The 25,151-nt window shown below is 35.5% G+C and overlaps 1 protein-coding gene across 15 annotated transcripts in view; it reads right to left on the reverse strand.

Annotated features, from left to right (window-relative positions):
• LOC129748323 (probable phospholipid-transporting ATPase IA) overlaps positions 1 to 25,151 on the reverse strand; it is a 329,089-nt gene that overhangs the window by 156,290 nt on the left and 147,648 nt on the right. For 3 of the 15 annotated variants that reach the window (XM_055742882.1, XM_055742883.1, XM_055742884.1), the window contains exon 2: positions 1,204 to 1,638. The exons of the other annotated variants lie outside the window; for them this stretch is intronic. In XM_055742882.1, the coding sequence (XP_055598857.1) occupies positions 1,204 to 1,306 (103 nt within the window). In that variant the 5' untranslated portion in view covers positions 1,307 to 1,638. The remainder of the gene's footprint in view (positions 1 to 1,203; positions 1,639 to 25,151) is intronic. 15 annotated transcript variants of the gene reach the window in all.

The raw sequence follows: 25,151 nt of genomic DNA on the forward strand, positions 1-25,151 counted from the left end.
TTCTAAACTTGACTTTTACTACAAACTAATTTTAGATTTGGCTCGAATTACGTAAGAGCAATAAAAACAAAGCTCAATGCAGTAATACCTATTCATGCATTTACGCTTGACGAGCCCATTGTTTTTGCTCTGATGTCATTGACGGAACGCAACGGAGAGAGAGAAAGAATGCCTATAAAATGCACCTTTCAAAGGTAATATAGAGGTACATAAATACGTAACAGGAATGCATCAGAGCATAAATAGGGCCATACGCTATACTACAAATAATGGGTAATTTTCCCAACTGGGCAGCAGAGTGCAGCGGCTCATAAATTCGCCGCATTTGTGCATAGATGCAAACAAGCATATTAGGTATGTAGCTCACACGAGTGACATTGAACAGACGTAATTGAATTTCAATATGGTGTAACCTTCAGGATTTTCAATGAGTTAAGAGTATTAAATAAATACAAATAATCGAAATGCGCTTTTCAGATTCAGATCAAACATCCAAGATTCAGATTTCACAATGAGGATTCAGATTCAAATTTCAGATTCAGATTTCAGATTCTGATTTCAGATTCAAATTTCAGATTCAGATTTCAGATTCAGATTTAAGATTCAGATTCAGAATTCAGATTCAGATTTCAGATTCAGATTCCAGATTCAGATTTAAAATTCAGATTTCAGATTTCAAATTCAGATTTCAGATTCAGGTTTCAGATTCAGATTTCTGATTCAGATTTCAGACTCAGATTTCAGATTCAGATTTCAGATTCAGATTTCAGATTCAGATTTCAGATTCAGATTTCAGATTCAGAATTCCGATTCAGATTTCAGATTTCAGGTTCAGATTTCCGATTCAGATTTCAGATTTCATATTCAGATTTCAGATTCAGATTTCAGATTTAGATTTCAGATTCAGATTTCAGATTCAGATTTCAGATTCAGATTTCAGATTCAGATTTCAGATTCAGATTTCAGATTCAGATTTCAGATTCAGATTTCATATTCAGATTTCAGATTCAGATTTCAGATTCAGATTTCAGATTCAGATTTCAGATTCAGATTTCAGATTCAGATTTCAGATTCAGATTCAGATTTCAGGTTTCAAATTCGAATTGAAGATTTAGACAGTTACTTGATTTTTTTTCGATAATTAACCACTTTGTGGAATCGTTCCCTTAAGATAATTCCTTGTTTTAAGCTTTTTATACTCACTCCTTTCCACGGGGACCTTCTTCTTCCAGCAGAACTGAGGAATGTTCCGGCTCCGTCGAATTCTGATGGTGACTCCATGGACAAAATCACGCGCCTGTTGCATTCTCCAACGCCCGAAAACATAAATAAATCACAATCGATTGACAGACCACTGCCACCAGACAACTGGGAACACTTCTATCCTTGATACGCCACTGGATTCTTGTTTCTTTCTTCGAGGAGCAATGGGAACCAATTTTTTCAAAGGTGAGAACACAAAATTCGGGACACTTTTACACAAACTTAGCCGAGTGAATGATTTCAGTTGATTTTCCATCGATCAACATCGGCAGCACTGTTTCGATGGAACCAAGTTGCTTTCGGTGGTTCAGCATCTTCCCGTTTGCTTGTTTGTCACTTTAGTTTGGGAAATATTTTCAATTTTTATCACTTCAGCTGGAAATTGAGAAACATTCGAAATGGTATCGTTATCATCTGTTTCAATATTGACTCGGTAATTTTGAAGGTTTGCATATGAACCAGCACGATTTCAGTACGATGAGTAAAAGACTATTTAAAAAAAACAATTTCAAACAATTGATCGCTGTCACGTGTAAGTGACTCATAGATGTCACTCTACTACATTCAGATGGATTTTCACTGCATGAGCACTGTTTACATTCTGCTAATTGATTGTAAACATTCGATAAAAGACCCACTTACAGACATATGAGCGGCCCTATCAATTTGTGAAGATACAGACAATTTACTGAATCAATTATGGTTTATCTCCATTTGTATGAACAAGTGGGCTTCACTTCAGAGAATCGAGTAGGATACTCACAATTTCTGTCGCCAGGGTAGAAAATTTTATAACCATTTTTGGTGAACTTTTTTTTGTTTATAATTTCTCTATTTGAAACGGCTCATACCTTGAAATTTTAAGGACCAAACTCGTTTTTTTAATACAATTGTTCGCTTCACTCTAGGAAATTTTTTTTTCCAAATTTTCGATCACTCAGAGCCAGGTAATGCTTCCAAGTTTGCCGGGATGATGATGATGATGACAGTCATTTGGAGATAGATAAACTGTCTCGTGGCAGCTGCTGATCGACGGACGTATCCCCAACCAGATGTTTGCTACTAACATATTACGAAACATCCAATGGCGGCTACACGTTCTCTAGCAAGGTTACACGGTTGGTTTTTTTTTTCACCCCAACCAACCTACTCCCCCACATCTTCGCCGACTTCCGCTGAGGCAAAACTTCTACAATGCATGGGCGGGGGTGTAACGTCTAATTGTTATGGTCGCTGCCGGTCTTTCTGTGTTTATCGTTTCCAGCTAGCTGATGTTTTCCCTCTATTTTTAGAATGATGCATGGTGTTTGTTTTGCATTGTATTTTTTTCACCTAAATATTTTGCACTTGGCTTAGCTATTTTATAGGTTTTCGTTGGAACATATTTGTGTTCAGAAAATGGTACTAACGCGGGCAAGTAAGATTTAGTCAATTCCTCGATTGAGATCGATCGTTTATTTTGAAAACTTTTTATTTTGAAAAGTTAAGATAAAATGATTAACTTGGTAGTAGCAGATCCACGGGAAACATGGAGCACTTTATTGGTACTGTAAAATCAGAGAGTCTTTTCGTATTCCCCTCTAGACTGTCGAAAAACTGCATTTTTTGAGGGATTTCAGGCCTAAGGGGTTTGTTTATTCCAGCGCACAACTTTTTCGGGATTTTAAGCTCAATGGGTTAGTTCATCCCAACTATCGCACAACTGACCTGCTCTTGATAGATTAATGTACGAGAAGGATCAGTTGTGCTAGCGATTGTTATCGTTGATGTCTCTTGTACGGTACCACCTTTGATGACTTTCATACAAGAGACGTACTTCGGATGCCACAGATACCTCATTCGAGTTTCAGCAGCATACAGTCATCCAAGTGGTAAAGGCAGGTTCCCTGGAATCGCGCCTGCGATCGAGGTGTTTACTGTCATAGTCTACAGTTTACAGTACCGTTCATAATTGTATAGAAATTGGAAGCACGCGCACTGCCACTTCGACTTTGAACTTCCATAACTTTTGACTCTGATGATATTTTTTGATCAAATTTTCTTAGTTAGATAGATCAACTATCACACTGTTATACCACAAAATTTGAGCTTTTTGGAGTTTGTGTGGCCTGAGATAAAGTAATTCTACGAAAATCGGACTTTTTGAACTTTTCTCATTCATACTGCAATATCTCAGGAACTAAACTACATTTTTTGTTAAAATTTTGCAGAGTGATTGTTGAAATATAAAGTAAGCATTTCTGAAGTTTTTGAAAGGTTTTATTGATGGGATCAAAAGTTACGGGAGGTACAATTTTTAAGGCATGAACCTAAAAATGCGATTTCTATAGAATTTTGGACGATTCATGAGAACTTAATCGTTTCCATCTACAAATCAGTCAAAAAATGTCTGGCAAAAGCAATGATGAATTGAAAAAATTAAAATTAATAACTATTTTTGTTTTGAAATCAGAATCTCGCAATATTGTTTTGATTTTTTGGTTGAAATAGATTTACTGGTTGTTAAACATAAAATAGGAGTTTCCTATGAAAACAATCGTCCATTATTCTATAGAAATCGCATTTTTAGGTTCATGCCTGAAAAATTGTACCTCGTGTAACTTTTGTTCCCGTCGATAAAACTTTTCAAAAACTTCAGACATGATAGCTTTACAGTTCAACAATCACTCTGCAAAATTTCAACAAAAAATGAAGCGTAGTTTTTGAGATATTACAGTTTAAATGAGAAAAGTCCAAAAAGTCCGATTTTCGTAGAATGACTGTATCTCAGGCCACACAAACTCCAGAAAGCTCAAATTTTGTGATATAATAGTGTGATAGTTGTTCTATCTATTTGATCAAAAAATATCATCAGAGTTAAAAGTTATGGAAGTTCAAAGTCGAAGTGACAGTGCGCGTGCTTCCAATTTCTATACAATTATGAACGGTACTGTATGTTTATGATAATGTCTTTGATAATCACCACACAGACATATCTTAAACTAAACAGAACTTATGTTCTAAGACTACGAATAATACTTTTTAACACATCTTTGGACTGTTTAAAATGAAAAACGTTTGACACTTCGTTAAAAACACGACAACAATTATACAAGGGGTGGTTTTGTGCACAAACGGTGCGGCTAAGTGGTATCCACAAAAAAATCTGTTGTCGAAGTCGTCTCGTTTTGTAGCAGTTGTGGGCTGTCTATGTTATTCATTAACAGGTCAAAGACAAACATTCTTTGAATGTACATATGTCCGTCTGCAACGAAGGGTTTCGAAGGATAATAAAGTGCATTGCTCTAAGTACGGTGGTAGTCCAACGGCATCATTCCATGGCAGTCGTCGGAGTGCATATCTTAAAAACTTCTTTTGAACCCTTTCAATCTTTTAGATTTGTACTTCGTGAAAAGGTGTCCAGACTATCACGGCATAATCCAATACACTACGAACCAAGGCACAGAAAATCGCTTTGAGGCAGTAAATATCTTCAAAGTCAGCGGTGTTTCTCCGGATGAAACCAAAGATGGCAAAAGCTTTTGCGGTGGTGGCGGCTATGTGTTCCGTAAAAGTCAGTTTGTGATCAAACACTACGCCTTAATGCATCATGCAGTGAACTGTTGTTGTGTAGGATTTTCCAGCACTTCCTGGGCTAGAAGGGAGCTTGAGAAATCTAGAAATAAAGCTTGAACAAATGGAAGTGACCTAGGAGCTTTGAATACAGGCAATAGCGGTGTCTAGAATACTGAGGCAATGCAATGTTGGGCTTATTGCCGATTGTTGGAATGCCAGAAAACGAGTTCAGCAGGTGAGAACGATACCAAGGAAAAGACGAGCTGTTGGAGGACACACAAGAACTTTGAAACAGGAGATTCAATTTCTGGTAGCGTATTAATGGTCTGCAATCGCTTATGTTTTGGTGCGCCTGTCAAATACTGTTGTGAGAGTGCATCGAAAGTCATCGACTCATTGGCTTGGATTATTCCGAACTGCCATTATCTTGAGTAGCGAGCGATGCACTATCGAAACTACGATACGGAGAAGTGGCCTGGAGCTTTGTCTAGAAATCCGTTCTACGCGGTCCAAATTCCGAAGCACACATTGGCTGATAGCTATGTAAGTTTGCTGTGGCTACATAGCCATTTCAGTAGGTGTAGCTTTTGTCATCGCGCGAGGACATCATTCTCATCACTTTTGCAGAGGATAAAAGGTGTTACGAAGCAAGATGAGCTGTGAGAGGAGTGCGTCAATCTCAACAAGCGGCGTCAATGCTCGAGTGGCAGGAGCAATGTGATGCATCGAAATAATAATGTAAGCAGGGTTTTTTTTCCTTGTAGGGGAAAGCCCACTGCGAACAGTAGTTGATCTATTGTGGTAATAACCCCGTGCAACTGTATGTATGTACTGTATGTACATGCAACTGTATGTACTATCGATTGAAGTTACAGTTGATTGCTGTTTGAGCATCTTGTCCCAATCGGGTATGATATCAAAGATATGTGATATAACCTTCTTAGGGCTTTGTGCAACCTAATGTCTTGTGCGCTTATTATTTTGGCAACTATATACGCTCATTTGGATTTATGAGGGCGCAGCAGTTGCATAGAAGGTGCTCTGCAGTTTCTATTTCGAACCTGCAGAAACTACAGTCTTTGTTTTGAATCATTTTTATCCTTTTGAGATGCTGTTTTGTTGGACAATGTCCGGTCAAGAGACCTGTGAAAGTAACTCGTGCTTACCTAAGTTAAACATGTTTTTGGAGAGTCGTACGCTTGGTTTAATGAATCTTTTTGCCTGAGTTGCTCCCTCCGCTTTTTTACAGTTGAAAACAATAGTGGTGCTTTCCCAGTTTTTGAGCTCCATAGTCAAGGCACTTCTCGATACTCCGCACAAAAGTTCAGGTCCAATCAACAGGCCCTCCTTCCCTACCCAAGAAACCATATGCACTAAAGAATTGTCAAAATGCTATCCAATAACAGCTTTAGAGCTTCTCTGCCCTCTCTTAGCACTGTGAGCCAGTTCTGGCGAAATTAACTGCAGTATTGGTGCTTAAGGCTATGATCATTTAGAATCCGGGCAGTTACAAATGTGTGTATTTTAAAAACTATTCATTTTATCGAAAAACTTTCTATGAAGGAAATGAAGGTGTTAATATGACATTTAATTTTAAAAATATTTAAAAAAATATTTATCAATGATTTCCAGAAATACTCTAACTTTTTCATTATATCTTTTTTTTATCTTTGCACACTTTTTTTAGTCATGTATTGATGTATTTTTTTTTACCAAGAAGCAAAACCTTTGCAAAATCATGATATTTTACACCAACTCATCTGGAAAAAGCAATTGGAATCTGGTTGGAACCTTTTCATGAGTAGGCATCTCGAAGAATTGGATCTCTTAAATCCGGTTTTAACATAATTTTTTTGTCCATCAGAACACATCTGTCATATTGCGTAAAAATCAGATGCACAGATTGTGATCTTTAGAACTGATCATTATAAGTTATTTACTTGGTGTCTACTAGTCAGGCAACACTTTTTGCCTGTCGGAAATGGATTTTTTGCATTATTTAAGGAGTCTGCATTCAGTTATCCCCAATAACCATATACTTTTTACTATATTTAAAATCAAGGATTGCACTCTGATGGTTGGTTTGAACTTCGTGTGGATCCTAGAGTGGCTCCTTATACTTCTTAACCATATGGTCCGAAAAAAAAATCAGAAAAAATCAACAGTTCACGAGTTTTCAAGTAAAAAATGAAGAATTTTCGAGCCGCAAAATGCGTAAAAGGAGCAAATTTGTGCAAAATTATTTTAACCGTGTCTTTTGGCATCGTAAATATCTCAAACACACAACTTAAAAATCTATCAAAAATAGGCAAGATAGTCCTTTTCTTAACAAACACAACGATACCAAAGTTTTGCATATCCGAGCTCTATGGACGTAGCTATCACCGAAATAAAGTGCCCGGATACTAAATGATCATAGCCTTATGGTTACTTGGGTAGCTAGCTTGTCTTCTTCTTCGTTCCCTAGGATACTCCGTTCCTCATGGCCAGGTTTCTAAGTGCAAAAATACACTCCCATACCAGCTTGGAGCAACATGTGAACGTACTTAGTGCTCGAAGAGCGGCTTGGCTGTCAGAGAATATGTAGATACTTGTGTACCTGTATCCTCTTTTCAAACTGGCCAAAGTGCATTCTAGAATGGATCACTGGAGAAAGCTAATTTTCCGAGTGTATTCGCCACTAGCGCTCACAGCTGTCAAACCTCATGATCTAAGTAGCATAGAAAACACCGAAATATCAACAAAACATGGCACTGTGTTGCACTATGAGAGATCACGCGGACAAAAATCTAAAAAAATCAAAATATTTCATGAAAGTAGACACTTTGTTTAAGAAAAACTTAAATTTCAGAACTCCCCCATTCTAAAGATGTTGAAAAATGAAGAAAAACTATAATGTAGGGCTAGGTGGGGTAATTATGAACAAAATTTCTTCATTTGGCACACTTACAGCCACCATATGTTTATTTCTTATCACAAACTCTGAAAAACTACCATCAATGAGTGTTTCCGTGCTCTTAATCATTCTGTAGAACAACTTTTGTTTTTTGGTCGCAACCTCTGTCCTTGGGACGTCTGTTCATAATTACCCCGTCTGTTCATATTTACCCCACTCTCTAGGGGGTAATTATGAACACGGATTACGAACTTGGTATAAAATTTTTGAAAAGTAACAGCAGTTATACGTTACATTTATCCATAGTAAGCAGTGTATGGTGTTTTTTTACTTAAAAAATTATGTTCATAATTACCCCAAACTCTGTTCATAATTACCCCGGACTTTGTTCATATTTACCCCGAGACTTGTCCAATATGATTTATATGGTGACATGAAATCTCAATTCAACACCAAATAATGAAAATTATTAGCAGTAACAAGAAAATGGGTTGTTTTATAAAAACTCAATCCAATTCATGTATAAAACTTGCAAAATAAACAAATGTAATCATAATTAAGATGTAAAACAATAGAAAAATATCTATTTAGTGTTCATTTTGAATGATATTTTCTATCTTTTGTTTCAAGAGTTCAATTTTTTTGTTGCATCTTTTACGTTTTGGTTGGATTCTTTTTTTCCGTTTCTTTATGACTTTACAGAACATTTTATTTGATAGGACCTCTCCATATGTGTGACATTTTAGACGAGTTAGGCTACTCGATAGTTTTTACATCCGTTTAAAATGTCCTACGCAGCAAACATCAAGTCTTCACCAAAATGTCGTGGGCTAGGCTTTTCACGTGCGTTCGAGGTATCATGAAATTGCAACCTATACATATACAGGAAATTCGAAAATATTTTTAAAGGGTTGTTTCACAAAAACAATCATTAAAATCTTCTTGGATCAGTGTACAGTCATTTTTTACAATTCTTGTCAGTTCTATATGATCGACAGTTTTGAAAAATATTGACACTTATAAATTTTTTATCACCTGTATGAAATTTCACATAAATAGCTCTATTCTTTCAAAAAAAAAAATTGAAGTACTACCGAAGTTTTCCTCAACAAACTGAAAGAGAAAATCTTCAACCAAAAGATGTTTATTTTGCACCAAATTAAAAAAAAATATTCGAACAAATTAACATTGAAAAAAGTATCTATCAGGTATCAGAAAAGAGGTAGGCTTGCATTAACATTGAAAAAAGTATCTAAGTAAAAAATTAGACTGCAAGAAAATAGATTTTGGATCTTTGATATCCGGATTTAACATATAAACAATTATTATTTGCTGTAATTCTAATGTTCTGAATAGAAGCACGTTGTTCAAACATGCAGGAAAATTGATCTTTGCTTTGTGGACTTATTAACCAATTAAATTTAGCGAAGTTTTTCATATATTTTACTGTTGACCACAGAGATTTAAGGTTCATAATAATGTTAAATTTCACACAGTTATGAATAAAAGCTCGATCAGCAAACCATTTGTAAACAAATGGTGAATTTAATTTTTAGTCTAATTAAACATTTCTTCAAGTCTGGTTTATAACCTTAATGTTTATCAATTACCAAAAAACCTGGTTTTGGAAGCACGTAAAACCTGTATTCGGTATTAGAGAACTTTTCCTGGGATACAGGTTTTCGGTTTTGGTATTACCGGTAGAACTATTTCTATCAACGAAAAGCAAGTTTTTCTCACTATTTAATTTAACAAAATTAAGACTTGTTTAAATTTGATTCCGGATTGAGCTTTTTTCACAATTTCTGTTTTAATCACTTTTTTCCACTTTTGAAATTTTATTTTCAGTTTAAAAAAATGGAGTTCAAAAGTTTTTTGCAAAGACTGAGAAGAACTGGCATAGCTTTTTTTCTAAATCCGAATCTCAATTTTGGAAAAAAAAATCAATTTCTCAAAAATTCAAAACTTAACATATTGCGGACCTAATTTTAATATGAAAGTTATTGATTATGGTCAAGTGGATTCTGTGATATAGAATGCCGAATTTTGATGTTTTCCGGCTAAAATTTCTTTACGGTCGTTAATGTGTTGAGATCTTACAGAAGGGGGGGAGGGGTAGTTTTGTAAGAAATTTCTTACAAGGGGAGGGAGGGGGAAAGGGGTCTGGAAATGCTTGGGTAATTAGTGAATGGCCCCCTAAGTTGAAGAATAAAACATTTGACCATTAAAATGCATTAGAAATGTCAGGAAATGCATAAGAAGATGTGTTCATAATTACCCCATAGGACGAAAACTATGGGGTAAATATGAACACTCATCTGTGAATCAATGCGAATAATTTTTTTCAAAATTTCTTCAAAATCCAGACAGAGCATCATAAACTGGATGTAAAATATGTGATAACAACATCCCAGCTGGATTTCCTATGATCAGATATTCAAAACATTAAACACTGTCCAAAACGATTTCCGTTTCACGAGTTGATGGTTTTTTTAAACATCTGAAATGATATCATTATGATTTGAAAAAAAATCGGAAACACCTTACAGCTATCAATCGGATGTTAAACTACCACTATTGGAACTTTTTGTGTTGATTCATCCCCCACAGCAGCGCGTATGGCACTTGTTCGGAATTACCCCGTGTTCATAATTACCCCACTTGACCCTATATATGTTTAAAAAAAATTAAAAGCAAATTTTAATCAATGATAACAAAAAAACTTCTGCGTATAATATGTTGTTTTTAGCGTTAATCTCTATAAAAATAAAGTGATGAGTGGCTTCAGAGTCACTTATAAAAAGATAAAGAATGAGAAAATCAGAAAAAAAATGAAATAATAAAAGTTTTCGTACGAGATCATTTTAGTCCGGCTCATTTTCTTCAAGTTTTGGAGCTTTTTGAGAAATTCACCATTGTCAATTTTTGGATCTTTCCTCTATAAAAGTAATTATAAAAAGAGCTGATCAGTTTTCCAGGTTACTTGTCTTTGACTTTGAAACAAGGCACCCCAATTGGTTACCTATATTGTAGGGTGGTCGGATTTACCGGTTTTTTTCAAATCCGGTATTTCGGTATTTGTAATTTATAAAACCGATAAAACCGGTTAAACCGGTATTTTTCAAAGTATATCGAATTCATGAAAAGTTTTCATGTAATTGCAGTAGTAATGGCATAAAATGCTCAGAATTTATAACGCAATTGATTCAGCAACATTACCAATAAACAAATCACTTCCATCTGTACCGTTGAGCCGTCAACACGTACGCCGGAGCATCGTATCGTTGCTGTGTACCTGCAGGAACATTTTACATTATTTATTTTTTTTCCTTACCTGTTTTTCAATCAGCACTTTTCAGTGCTAAAATTATTTTCATTTTCTTTTATTCATATTTTCTCTTTTCTTTCCAGCATGGGGAAGTCATCGGCTGGCTCAAGGGCTGGTAGAAAGCGTATTGCCGAAACTAATTCAGGTCCATCGCCCAAAAAAGTTGAAATTTCCAACTCATTCGATGTCCTTCATAACATCGGTGATGAGGAAATATTCATATTTAATTCTGATAAGAGTACTAAGAAACCTTCTTCTTCTTATACTCTTAAAAACGAAAAGATTCCACCAATAACGGTCACGATTCCTGACTTCAATGCCTTTCGAAAAGAAATCGTCACTTCCGTTAAGGATGTGAAGATTTCTTTTCAGATCGGTCGAAGGGGAACTGCTCGTATATTGGCGGAATCTTTTAATGATTTTCAAAAAATTTTAAATTATTTGAATAATAAAAAACATCAATTTTTTACTTACGACACTAGAAGTGATCGTCCATTTAAAGTTGTACTTCGTGGTCTCACCGGCGATCAGACACCGGATGAGATCACAGCTGAATTAAATTCTTTGTTAGGTTTTTCTCCAATTCAAGTAATTCAAATGAGGAAAAGAACCAACACGAATAATACCAGTAGTGTTGGTTTTGCTCCTGAGCTTTATTTGATCCATTTTAAAAAGGATCAGGTCAATAATTTGCAAATTTTGGAAAAGGCTCGTCTTATGTTTCATTGTCGAGTAAAATTTGAACCTTTTCGTAAATCCCATACCAATTTTTTACAAAATATTACGCAATGTCGTCGTTGTCAAGCTTTTTGTCATGGCACTAAAAATTGTAGAATGAATGCCAGATGCATGTTTTGCGGCTCATTCGATCATGAAAAATCTAAATGCCTTTTTGGTGGTGATAAGCCAAAAACAGAATTTTTTAAGTGTGCGAATTGCGCAGGTAATCATTCCTCGAATTCTCTAGAATGTCCCGTTAGGGCAAAAATTGTTGCTTCTAGGAAAAATCCCAAAGTTTCCAGAAAAGTTTCTTCTCCTCCTTCCTCTTTTTCGTCTTCACACGTCAGACCGGCAAACAACTTGCCTGTTCGCAGTCAGCCTCGGCCTACATTGGAATCACGGCTGGGTAATACCCGAAGTGATTTTAATGTTACCTGGGCTGATTCTGCGCCACAAACTCGTTGTTTATCGTTCTCAGAGGTGGTTGAAAATGGGTTGCCCTCTTCAGGTTTAACTAATAAAAATGGGAAAAAACCAAGTCTCAACGTTCACGCGAAGGCTTGGGAAAATCCCCGAAATTCAAATACTTTTTCTTCTCCTTCATTTTCTGATCCTAACAATTTTGTTGATTTGGGTGAGATTACTGAGGAAAAATTAAAATTTTTGCATCAAAATTTAATGGAAATGATGCAACTTATGTTGAAAGCAAATTCAATGTTTGAAGCTTTCCAAACTTCTTTTAATTATGCTAACAAAATTATTATGACTTTACGATTCCCTCATGGATCCAAATAGATGTTTAAATATTATGAATTGGAACGCTAGATCTTTGCTGGCTAACCAAGATGAATTCTTTTTATTTTTGAAAACTCAAAACATACATATTGCTGCCATCACTGAAACTTTTTTAAAGCCAGACAATAACTTGAAAAACAATGCTTTCTTTAAAATTTTACGAAATGATCGACTTGATCGACAAGGTGGGGGTGTAGCTATTGTCATCAATAGTCGTCTCAAATTTAGACTTCTTCCTTCTTTCAATACAAAAGTCTTAGAAACAATTGGAATCGAATTAGAAACTTCTATGGGGAAAATTATAATTGTTGCCGCATATTTGCCTTTTCAATGTAGCGGTGAACAGAAAAATTTTTTGAAGGGAGATTTACAAAAACTCACCAGAAACAAATCTAAATTTTTTATTATTGGTGACTTTAATGCAAAACACCGATCTTGGAATAATATTTCATCAAATTCAAATGGGAATATTTTGTTTAATGACTGCTCTGCAGGTTATTATACTGTTGAATATCCTAATGGGCATACTTGTTTTTCTTCAATAAGAAATCCCTCCACAATTGATTTGGTTCTAACGGATTTAGGCGAGCATTGTAGTCAATTAGTTACTCATGCGGACCTCGATTCAGACCACCTTCCAGTAACATTTTCTTTATCCCAAAGTCCCATTGAAAACCCTTTAAAATCAACTTTTAACTTTCAAAAGGCTAACTGGGAGCGATATATGAATTTTATTGAACGTAATTTAGATGTAAACGTTCCACTGAATTCAATAGAAGATATTGATTTGGCTGTAGAAAATTTGACAACTGCAATAGTCAATGCTAAAGCCGCTTCAATACCTAAAGTTAAACATAAATTCAATCAACCTTTGATCGATGATGATCTTCAGTTTTTGATACGACTGAAAAACATTCGTCGACGCCAATATCAACGTACTAGGGATCCTTATTTGAAATTAATTTATTGCGACCTTCAAAAAGAGATCAAACGTCGTTTAAATTTCATTCGTAATGAAAATTTTGCTAAAGCAGTAGAGGATATAAAACCCTACTCAAAGCCATTTTGGAAATTAACTAAAATTTTGAAAAAGCCTCAGAAGCCAATTCCTACTTTGAAAGATGGGGATAAACTTCTTTTAACTAATTCAGAAAAGGCTCAAAAATTAGCCCAACAATTTGAGTCTGCTCATGATTTTAATTTAAACGTTGTAAGTCCAATTGATGCTCAAATTTCCCTAGAATTTGATGATATTCTTTCTAAGCAAAATGTGTTTGAAAGTTCTTGTGAGACAAATATTGATGAACTTAAATTGATTTTCAAAAAATTTAAAAATATGAAAGCTCCAGGGGAAGATGGGATTTTCTATATTCTTATTAAAAAGTTGCCTGAAAGCACTTTAAATTTTTTAGTTAAAATCTTCAACAAATGTTTTCATTTGGCTTATTTTCCCAATAAATGGAAAAATGCCAAAGTAACTCCAATTTTGAAACCTGGAAAAAGTGCTTCAGAGCCTTCAAGTTATCGACCAATTAGTTTGCTTCCATCTTTAAGTAAACTATTTGAGAGAGTTATTTTGAATAGAATGATGATTCACATTAATCAGAATTCTATTTTCCCTGATGAACAATTTGGTTTTCGTCATGGACATTCTACTACACATCAACTTTTGAGTGTAACTAATATGATTAACGCTAGCAAATCTGAAGGTTATTCAACTGGTGTTGCTCTTCTTGATATTGAAAAAGCTTTTGACAGTGTTTGGCACAAAGGTTTAGTAGCTAAATTAGCTCGATTTGATTTTCCTGTATATCTCACCAAAATTATTCAAAATTATTTGACTAGCCGAATCTTACAAGTAAGCTATCAAAATTCATGCTCTGAAAGGACACCCATTAGAGCTGGTGTCCCTCAAGGCAGTATACTTGGGCCAATTTTATACAATATTTTTACTTCTGATCTTCCTGATGTACCAGAAGGAAAAGGTAGAAGATTATTTGCTGATGATACTTTGCTTTCAGCAAAAGGTCGAAATTTACGGGTGGTACGCAGTAGATTGCAACAAAATTTAAATTCCTTTTTGAATTACTTGAAAATGTGGAAAATTTCTCCTAACGCTTCCAAAACTCAACTTATTTTATTTCCCCATAAGCCAAGAGCAAATTTTTTAAAACCTAATGAAAATCATTCCATAACTTTTAATGGGGTTTCATTAGAATGGTCTGATCACGTGAAGTACTTGGGACTTACACTTGATCGGAATCTTACTTTTAAAAATCACATTGAAGATATTCAATCTAAATGTAATAAATACACTAAATCTCTTTATTCTCTCATCAACAGGAAATCCCGGTTGTGCCTGCGAAATAAGATGCTCATCTACAAACAAGTTTTCCGACCAGCGATCATGTATGCAGTTCCGATTTGGTCTAGCTGCTGCGCGACGAGGAAGAAAGCCATCCAGAGGATTCAGAACAAAGTTCTGAAAATGATTTTGCGGCTTCCACCTTGGCACAGCACCGAAGATCTTCATCGGATTGCAGGCATTGAATCTATCGAAGAGATGGCCAACAAAATCATCTCCAACTTCAGAGGCAAATCGATGCAGTCTTCCATCGCAGAGATTCGTTCTCTTTATGTTTAGTTTAATTTTAAGATAGTGTTTAGTTTTAAGTATAAAATATTTTTGCTATTACAGGATGTTCTCCTACATTAAAAACTTGATTGCGCTCAGCAAATTTAAATCTTATAAATAAATTTTTATAATCTAGTTACTTATAGGGCTATGAACAGTTCATTATTGAGCTGAACACCTAGTTTAATGCAATAATGTAATATAAGTGTAATCATGATTTGATACAAATAAAGACATATTTAAAAAAAAAAAAAAAAACCAATAAACAAAAATGGTATTGTGACTTTAAATTATTCCTTTGTCCTTTGAGGTTGCAGAAATTCTAGAAGTTTCATATTTTTTTTCGACGAAGTTTTATCCTATACTCTGTAAAACAGTATTCATATTTTAGAACAGATTTTACAGATTTATAAAAAGTTTATATAGCCTTTAATGAAAATGATATGAAATTGGTATTCAAAAAGATTTTTCGTCAAAACAACGACTTAACTAATAAATAAACAAAACTCAAAACACTGTCACAAAGTTTTTGGTTGACTCACTCCCCGCAACCTAGGTCGTGATCGCATTAAGTTTGCGCTCCCAATAATAAAACGAACAAATTGAAATAAAAATTCTTGAAAAACCAGTCAAAATTCAGAAAAAAATTAGTTGTTTCGATCTGATCCATACGCTTTTTGTTGCTATAATACTGTTGCAAATTTATAAAAACTTTGTTACTGCTTTATCTGGAAAAGAAAATGCTTCAACAGCGTTAAAAATTAAAACAACAGAGTTCCATAAATTACCTTGAAAATATTGACAAAAAAAAAAATACAAACAATCTAACATGTGTTTAAATGCTGTCTCTGTTGAAAGTTTCGTTAGAACTAAAGTTAGATTTGATGTAAACATGTGTTCAAATGCTGACTCTGCTGAAGCATTTCATGTTTTGAAACAAACTAGGAAGTTTCCGAACAGTTTTCAATATTTTTCATTTTAAATTTCAATTTTGTGAAAGCCTGGAACCGCTTAGAACGATTTTTAAAAACTTGGCCTGTTTATAGATAAATCATTTTTGCAAATTTTATCAAATTCCAGCTTTTTAATGAAAAATTCAGTGATTTTTGTGAAGAAAACTTAAATTTCTTGTAGCTGTATCTTTTTTCAGTCATTGTAAATTTATACAGTCTTTAAATGTTGTGGAGTTCGATAGCTGATCTGAAATGTGTAAAGTTTCATGAAAAAAGCTTTAATTCATAAAGTTACATCGACAAGTTTTAGCTATAATCAAATCTCACATAAACCTTGCAGTAAGGTTTATTGAGCTTGGATTTTGAAGCTGATTGAACAAAATTTGAGTATTTGTACTCATAAATATTTGGTAAAAAAAACGTTTAGCTGTGTCCATTTTAGAATGCCAAATGATGATGAAAAATTTACCGGAAATACCGGTTTTTTACCGTCCCAAAAGTCGGTATTCCGGTATTGAGAAAATGGACGGTTTTACCGGTTTTACCGGTTTCGGTAAAACCGGTTAGACCACCCTACTATATTGTCCTAACTATTCGAACGTGTATTTTTTTTACAAATTAGAGCTTGCTAGCAGTGTTTGAGAAATGAAAAGGCAGCCACCGAATGGATAGGGGCCTGAGTTCCGCATAAATACATGCAAGATTCCTCCCATTTCCCCATATAAGCTACTTTCAAATTGAGATCTCTAAATGTTAACTTGTGATCCTACGATCGAAACCAAAAGAAACGAAAATCAAATTGTTGAAAACATTTTGAATATATTTTTTTTCGCTTGCTTGTATGACAATCTCCCATAGTGCGTTTCCACAGTTACCGCACGAATTGTTTTATTTTCATAATAAACAAGAATGAACGCAAAGGATAAGCATGAAGTAAACATGAACAGATAGGCTGGCAGATTTTATGGATTTTTAGTTCATGTTGAAGTTCGTTTTTTTTCTCAATAAATTAAAAATAACAATTTCATCGGGCAAGTCTAGCCGTGTCTTGGTGTATCGAGTGTAAAAGGAGCCAAAAACGATGGAAATCTATAACTATACATTCCTGAAATTCGCACATTCAATCTCAAATTTTCAAATACAAAAACTGTCCCATATCCGGACAAATCTGAGCAAAATAATCCAATATTTAAACAAAATAAAAAAAAGAGGGGAGAAAATCTCGAAACCTATATTTTATCGTCGAAGCATATCAAATTGCTTTTAATGGTTCTAAAAAAATTCTGATCAAATAATTGTGATCAAAATAATTATGAAATATTCGTTACCGGATCCAAATTCAAATCTTATCTTTACCCAATTTGATTTTTTTGGTGAATTGAGTAAATTTTGTGAATACATCCGGACAAAAAACGAGTAATTTTTTGAAAGATCCGGGCATCCGGCTGATTCAGACTCGCCTCGATGTTTTCCTTGAATATCTGGATACGCCCGGATTAAACCGGAAAATCTGGAATGCTTATTCTATAAGTTCTAAGAACCGTCAATGTTATTGAAAAATAAATCTTGTTCATCCCATTGAAGTTATTCAAATTTTCTTTTAATTCAACAGTTGTGGAATCAAATTTTTAGGCCATTCATTCTTTGATTTTACTAGCATTTAATTTACAGTTTAATTTATCTAAAATCTAATTGATTTCATGTCATCCTAAAACCTGATTTTGCTTCAGTACCGCCATCTGTTAAAAATAAAAAGGATTTATATAAAAACGATAGATAGCAGATTTTATTTTTCTAGCGGAAAACTACGCAGAAGGTGCTTAAAGTGATCCATTGCTTGAACTTCTGCTAGGAATACTTTTGGCCAGTTTACCATAGAAATTGAGATCCTGAGTTTAGGTCCAAACACCCCTGTCCCAGTTCTATTAACCATTTTTGATCCATCAGTAAAAAATTTAATCAAAAGTCTCGTTAAAAAGGTCGAACACAGCTTAATCAGCATAATCAATATGTTGAAGTTCGTTTTATTCAGCCCAAAATTTAAGTTCTTATTGAAACTTTGAAGTTCCATTACAGATTTGAACGACCTTCTATTCAGCCCACAAGTGAACGTTTAATCAGCAAAAACAAAAAAAAATCTCCTCTCCTCTCTTACTTTGGTCACCACCAGCCCATGTGGTTCTGCCGGTTTCTCGGCATCCTTCTTTATTCCTCCCATCACCTTCCCCATTTGAACTTACTTTATTGCTTTGTTTTTAACTTTGATCGATACATGCCGGCACGTACGCCAGTTCTGCTACACAATTATTTGGTTCGCTTACTCAAGCAATCATACAACCTCATGGAAAAAATAGTCCTGGTGCAAGATTTGAACCCGATCCTCCGAGATGATAGCCAAACACGCTGCCACGACGCCACGTCTAGATGTTGCCTTGCCGGCAGCTAAAATTCGAAGTGGTTATAAGCTTCCTAGAATACCCGCAAGGGCAGCAAGTGACCAGTATCAAAGACGCATGTTGATTATTACTAAGGAATATTACGAAACGGCATATAAATCAATCATCAGTTAAAATAATATCGGTTAAAAAAAATGGAATTCCAAGTTTACAACTGTTAAGCACAAAATTATAAAAATTCTTGAGTTTATCTTGATATTTAGTTAATGAATTGCTTCAACTGACTTTCATTGTGTGATAAATTCGTGGTAAGTAAATACAGTTGGACGAAATTTTATAAAGTCAAAATATTTACTCGTTTCAAAAACAATCATTTGCGAGTTAGCTTTAAGTTGTTCTGAGTTGAAGTTTCAAAATAAATTACACATTTCTGCAATTTCCAAGCTCCATAAAATAATTTATTTATTACATGCCCTTTTCTGATGTTCGTTCACATTTCATATTCATGAAATGGCGGACATGTCTCAAAAAGGCTGTTTGAGGAACTTTTTGGAACTTGAAGTTCACAGATGGCTATTTGAGAAACTTCTTCGAACTTGAAGTTCACAGAAGGCTATTTGAGACCTAATTTGTAACTTTTATACTGTGTGGGTGCGAATGACATGTCACAAAAAAGCTATTTGAGGAACTTTTTGGAACTTCAAGTCCATAGAAGGCTATTTGAGGAACCTTTTGAAACTTTCATGTTCACATTCGAGAAAATTCGTTTCCAATTCCCTTTGGAACCTTTGTTCAGCGAAATTCGAACTTCGGAGGCACGAGTTTTGATAGATATGAGACTTTTGGTTGCTTGGGAAATAGCGTTGCTATTCTTTGAACGTTTCTTCCGGGCCGTAGCTTCCACAGTTTTAGTCCACCATACTATGGAGGCATAAGAGATTTTGGGACTTATCATAGCTGTAAATATCCAATGGATAGTTTTCGGCCTTAGTCCACATTTTTTCCCTACTCCTTTGGGGCAGATACATAGAGCTGTTGTGGTCTTCGCTATTACATGCTCCAATTGTGGGTTCCATGATAGTATTGAGTCTAGTATAATTCCTAAAAATTTCACTTGTGATTTGAAGTTGAGCACTTCCCCATCTAGTGTAAGAGAATTTAGTGCAGTTTTTAGTCTCATAGTGAGTGCTATCACAGTAGTTTTGAAAGGGTTTATGTTCAGTCCCTCTTCTTTGCATCAGAGTAGTGCGCAGTTAAGTGCAGATTACAAAGCCAATAATTTCGAATCCCATAGATACAAGTTTTTTTTAAGAAGGTCGTCCCAATCAATGAGCACAACAAAGTTGATAGAACCTCACCTAGGGGACATTGGAGTGGAAGTGATCGTAAGACCTCTCAAGCTTGCATAAATGGTTATTTCTATCAGCATGGTACTATTCCAGTCAACAATAGACGTGTGGCACTCTCGTCCTTCGCACCCAGTACCGTGCAAAAAGGTCCTTTATTGAACGCTGGAAAGGGTACGTAATGGTTGAATGCACGGATATTAGTTATATTATAGTGAAACGGAGTATTGGAGAAGTAGGGCAATGAATATCGGCATGTGTTGAATGATGAACTCAATATGAGCTACATAGAAGTCAAAGTAAATGAGGTGATGTTGAGAGAAAATCATCCGATGGTCGATGGATCAGTCGATGACTGTTTGGCGATGGTTGTGGAGTTTTACTTTCGATGCCGCAGCCCGTGGCGTAGAGGATAGCCTTCAAGTCTTCTAAGCCAGCGGGTATGAGATCGAAACCCGGTCACGGCATACATAGTACACTTTCTGTAGGTTGGTGGTTTTAGCATTTGTAAGATGCTTGGCATCATACCCTCGGAAGATGTACGCTTAGAGTTAAGAAAAAGGAATCTCTTCGAGGAAACATCAAGTTTCATCAAGTTTCAATACTTGAATCATGACTTGACATGGATTTAAATTTATTATACGATTGCCATTTGGATTGGTCAAGGCTCCGGAACTGTTCCGGAAAGTTGTGAATACGGCTCTGTAGGGCTGGGACGAAGTATTTTGTTATCTTGTTTAAGTCCTCGTTAAAGAGAAGGATCTTGGTGTAAGATGAACGTCTTTCAATCAGATGTTTGTAATACTATTAATATGAAGCTTAGAGTTTCCTGTTTACAGGCCTGTGATTACAAATAAAGCATGGATCACTAAAAATCTGGAAGCATTAAAAAGGGTCTATCTCGGAGCTATGTAAACGAAATAAAAATGTTTTGTGCTCAAATTGTAGGGTTTTTACTGCACTTTTAAGGGAAAATAATAAAAAAAATATTCCGGTGTTGTTTTGTTGAAATTTCGTACTTTTCGTCGAGAACCACTCATCTAAGTTTGGACACCCTATTCACTGACCCAAGCGGCCCTTTTTTTCCACAATCTCTTCATCTCTGTTGCATCCCGAGTCGTCCTACCATTCTTCTTCATCTTCTGATTAACAATTGCTCAAAATTTTTCGATAGGGCGGAATTGAGGGCAGTTGGGTGGGTTGACGTCCTTTTCGACAAAATCCACCAGTTGGCCCGATACCACTGTAGTACCTCTTCGCTGTAGTGGCAGCTAGCTAAATCTAGCAAAAACTTTACTGGTTCTTTGTGAGATCTAACAAAAGGAAAAAAAAACATTTTTCAGGCACTCCTTCTTGTACATTTCGAAGTCCATGGTCTTGTTTTTCACAAAAAAACCGGGGTTTTTCGGCCGCAGCTCCAAATATCTTGCCAGATCAAACACTTTTCTGCAAAGTTATTGGCAAAAACGAATTTGAACTTGATGGGGACATCACTCCGACCAGTGGCTTTGAGAAATTTTTGGTCAGGAAGCCTCCTCAAATCAGATTTCGCGATTTTTGAACCAGACCACATCGGGTTTTTGAACGTGGGTGTCCAAAATTAATTTTCGTCTCGCGGCTTCTATCAAGTGTAACTTTTTTGGAACAAAACGAATCGTAGTGAAATTTTCAGCACTGATAGAGGAAACATTTTCGAACAAAGTACTGTCAAAAAATTCCAGATCCGACAACTAGGAGCGCTATGGTATAATAAACAGTGCGTCCAGATTTCTGATGATCCATGCTTTATGCAGATATCGTGTAAAGTTTGATAGTTCAAAAGGCGATACCGCTTGACCTGTCTGAAGACATATTTGTTAGCGATATCATAACATGTGCAGCTAACCCTGTTCTACGGGATGTTGTAGGAGCTTGTAGGGCTTACTTAGTAATCCAGGAACGATGGTGGAGTTTTGAGACAGAAATAAGGTTTAAAGGATTAAACAATTTCGGATGGGCTGAAAAACTATAGTGTTTATAATTTAAAGATACACCTTACATTTCAATTTAAGTTGTGATTTTGATTTTCTTTTCAAAAATAAAATATGAAAATTATTTCATTATTGATGATTTCCATGTAATCATCATCCCGAACCTGTTCCGAAACGCTCCAGAAGTTTGACGAATTGGCGCTGATGTCATACATCCTGCCCATTTAACAAACGTTTAGCGCATATTCAACGTGAATCATTATCGCTCAAACTTGGAAAATTACTTTTTTCCCCCTGCCATAAGAGGGATTGGGTTGGGACAACAGCTCGTGGTGGTGATATCACTCCGCGGTTCCATAAACCGCAAACGATATTGACAAACGCTGGGCCCGGCATATAGTAAACCACAAATCTCGCACCCAAGTCCGGAACATTTGACGGTTCTGACGCGGCCATTTTTTATTGCGCCTAGAGAAACGGCACAATTTCGGTTGACAGCTCGAAGCGAAATTTTATGATGGCCATCCGCCGTGTTTCGCAAACAATTGCTTGGCAAGGCAGAAAAAAGAGAGAGCCGTTTACGAATTACACGAGCCAACAAGGATAATAATTCTTCAAGGTTGTAAATTTCCCCGGGGCGCAATTGAAGGCGAGGATATAATTCCGATCGATTGATGATGGGTTACGCTAACTAATGACCACGTGCCATCGTCAATCGAAGGTTATAACGGCCTGATCTGATGCGAGTTTACTCGTTTTGTAAAATTGTATTCTACAGAGGGAAGTAATCGAATATTTATACTTAACAGCAGTGAAGTACACCATACTAGCACGTATAAAAAAACAAAAAATTTCCTCTAAAGAAAAGATTTCAGAACACAGCAGAAAACGGCTATCCCAAATTTCAAAATCATATTTACCTCACTTTAAGTCAAAAGTAAATTAGGACTCCCAAGAAGAGTAAAAAATCGGTAAAAATCACATTTTTAATAGGAGATTAAAACTATTTTTAATTTTTAAGAATAAATGTACAGTACCGTTCATAATTGTATAGAAATTGGAAGCACGCGCACTGTCACTTCGACTTTGAACTTCCATAACTTTTTACTCTGATAATATTTTTTGACCCAATTTTTTGCGTTAGATAGATCAACTATTACACTATAATATCACAAAATTTGAGCTTTTTGGAGTTTGTGTGGCCTGAGAAACAGTAATTCTACGAAAATCGGACTTTTTGGACTTTTCTCATTCAAACTGCAATATCTCTGAAATTAAGCAACATTTTTTATTGAAATTTTGCAGAGTGATTGTTGAAATATAAAGCTAGCATATCTGAAGTTTTCGAGAAGTTTTATCGATGAGATCAAAAGTTACGCGAGGTGCAATATTTCAAGCATGGATCTAGAAATGCGATTTCTATAGAATTTTGGACGATTGTTTCCATAGGAATATCATATTCTCTGTTTAACAACCAGTAAATCTATTTCAACCGAAAAATCACAACAGTACCGCGAGATTCTGATTTCAAAACACAAATGGATTATTTATTCCATTTTCTCTTTTTTTCATTGCTTTTGCCAGACATTTTTTTGTCTGATTGATTGAGGAAACGATACTGTTCTCATGAATCGTCCAAAATTCTATAGAAATCGCATTTCAAGGTTCATGCCTGAAATATTGCACTTCGCGTAACTTTTGATCTCATCGATAGAACTTTTCGAAAACTTTAGATATGCTTGCTTTATATTTCAACAATCACTGTGCAAAATTTCAATAAAAAATGTAGCGTAGTTTCCGAGATATTGCAATTTGAATGAGAAAAGTCCAAAAAGTCCGATTTTCGCAGAATTACTGTTTCTCAGGCAACACAAACTCCAGCAAGCTCAAATTTTGTGATATAATAATGTGATAGTTGATCTATCTAACGCAAAAAATTTGATCAAAAAATATCATCAGAGTAAAAAGTTATGGAAGTTCAAAGTCGAAGTGACAGTGCGCGTGCATCCAATTTCTATACAATTATGAACGGTACTGTATATATTATTATTAAAAAAAATATACCTATTAATCATACAAGATTTTTTTCCATCATATGTAGTGCACCTTTCTACAATTCTTTGCTCTGTTGCAGATGAACAATGAGTATCTAGTACCTAGTACAACAAGAATTGGAATTCCGATTCTATGATATGGTTTTAAATTTTGAACACTAATTTTGTCTCGCCCAAAGTAAATCGTTTGATCATTTCAACAAATTTCCGTCTCCCTATTCCATCATCTACAGGTGATGTCAGCGGCTTCATCGATGAGGATGACCTTAACCAGGTACTAGCTAATACTTGTTCCTGATGCTGAACATTTAGCCAGTTCGTGCATCTTATACCTGATGTTGCCTTCAAATAACCCCACTCATTCTAATCCATCCGCCGTTCGGAACTCGCAACACGGGGGCATTCATTCGAGGTAAGATTATTGCGTATCCATATAGGTACAGACTCGTTTATTCATATAGGAGTACTTTCCAGGTACCAGCAGACAAGAAGCGCCATTAAGCACTTCATTCTGCCGTCGGGTATTTAGAGTGTCATTATCTCCCTTAATGATTGTTGGCTGACACTTCCTTTTGAGGGATTGGCTCCATATGTAGTAGTGTCTTTTACTGTTTCACTTTTTGAAAACGACTGAGTTATTGAGTCATCCTCCACGTATCATCAAGGTAGTCTTCAAAAGAGTCATTCTTGAAAATCTGTGGTCATAAATTTAAAAATAAAGGGAATACGTTAGATTCATTCATAATTCTGTTAGCGACCCAGATTCCCCACACGAACTGAGAATGTTTCCATATGCGAAACCGATATCTGTTTTCAACAGACACTTCATGTCCAAAATGGACTTGGAAACAAATTTTCCACCCAATCGAATTTGTTTTTCTCAAGCGAACGGCCACACGTTTGCCGCACAGAGCAAACAGGTATTTAGATAGATATTTTTAGGTGAAGAAGAGAAACATCATTTCGCGATCCCACCCGCCTGGCCAGCCAGAGAGGCCGATGGAACTGACTATACATTGCGCACCTGTTGTCGATCGTTTTCTGGTTCTGGTTCCGTTTCATTTTGTTTCGGATTATACTGAGTTTGATGCCAGACGTTTTTAGCAGCAGATGGAATTGCTACATTAGACTTAGTTGATTGGGGGTAATTTTTGAATTTATCAAACCCTGGGGTCTAAAAAGCTTTGTTTTGGGTTCAAAACTCATCCATGATTTTTTTCAGAATTTTTAAGTAACGTTT

This window comes from Uranotaenia lowii, chromosome 2 (genome assembly GCF_029784155.1).
Source record: "Uranotaenia lowii strain MFRU-FL chromosome 2, ASM2978415v1, whole genome shotgun sequence".
Taxonomy (NCBI): Eukaryota; Metazoa; Arthropoda; class Insecta; order Diptera; family Culicidae; genus Uranotaenia; species Uranotaenia lowii.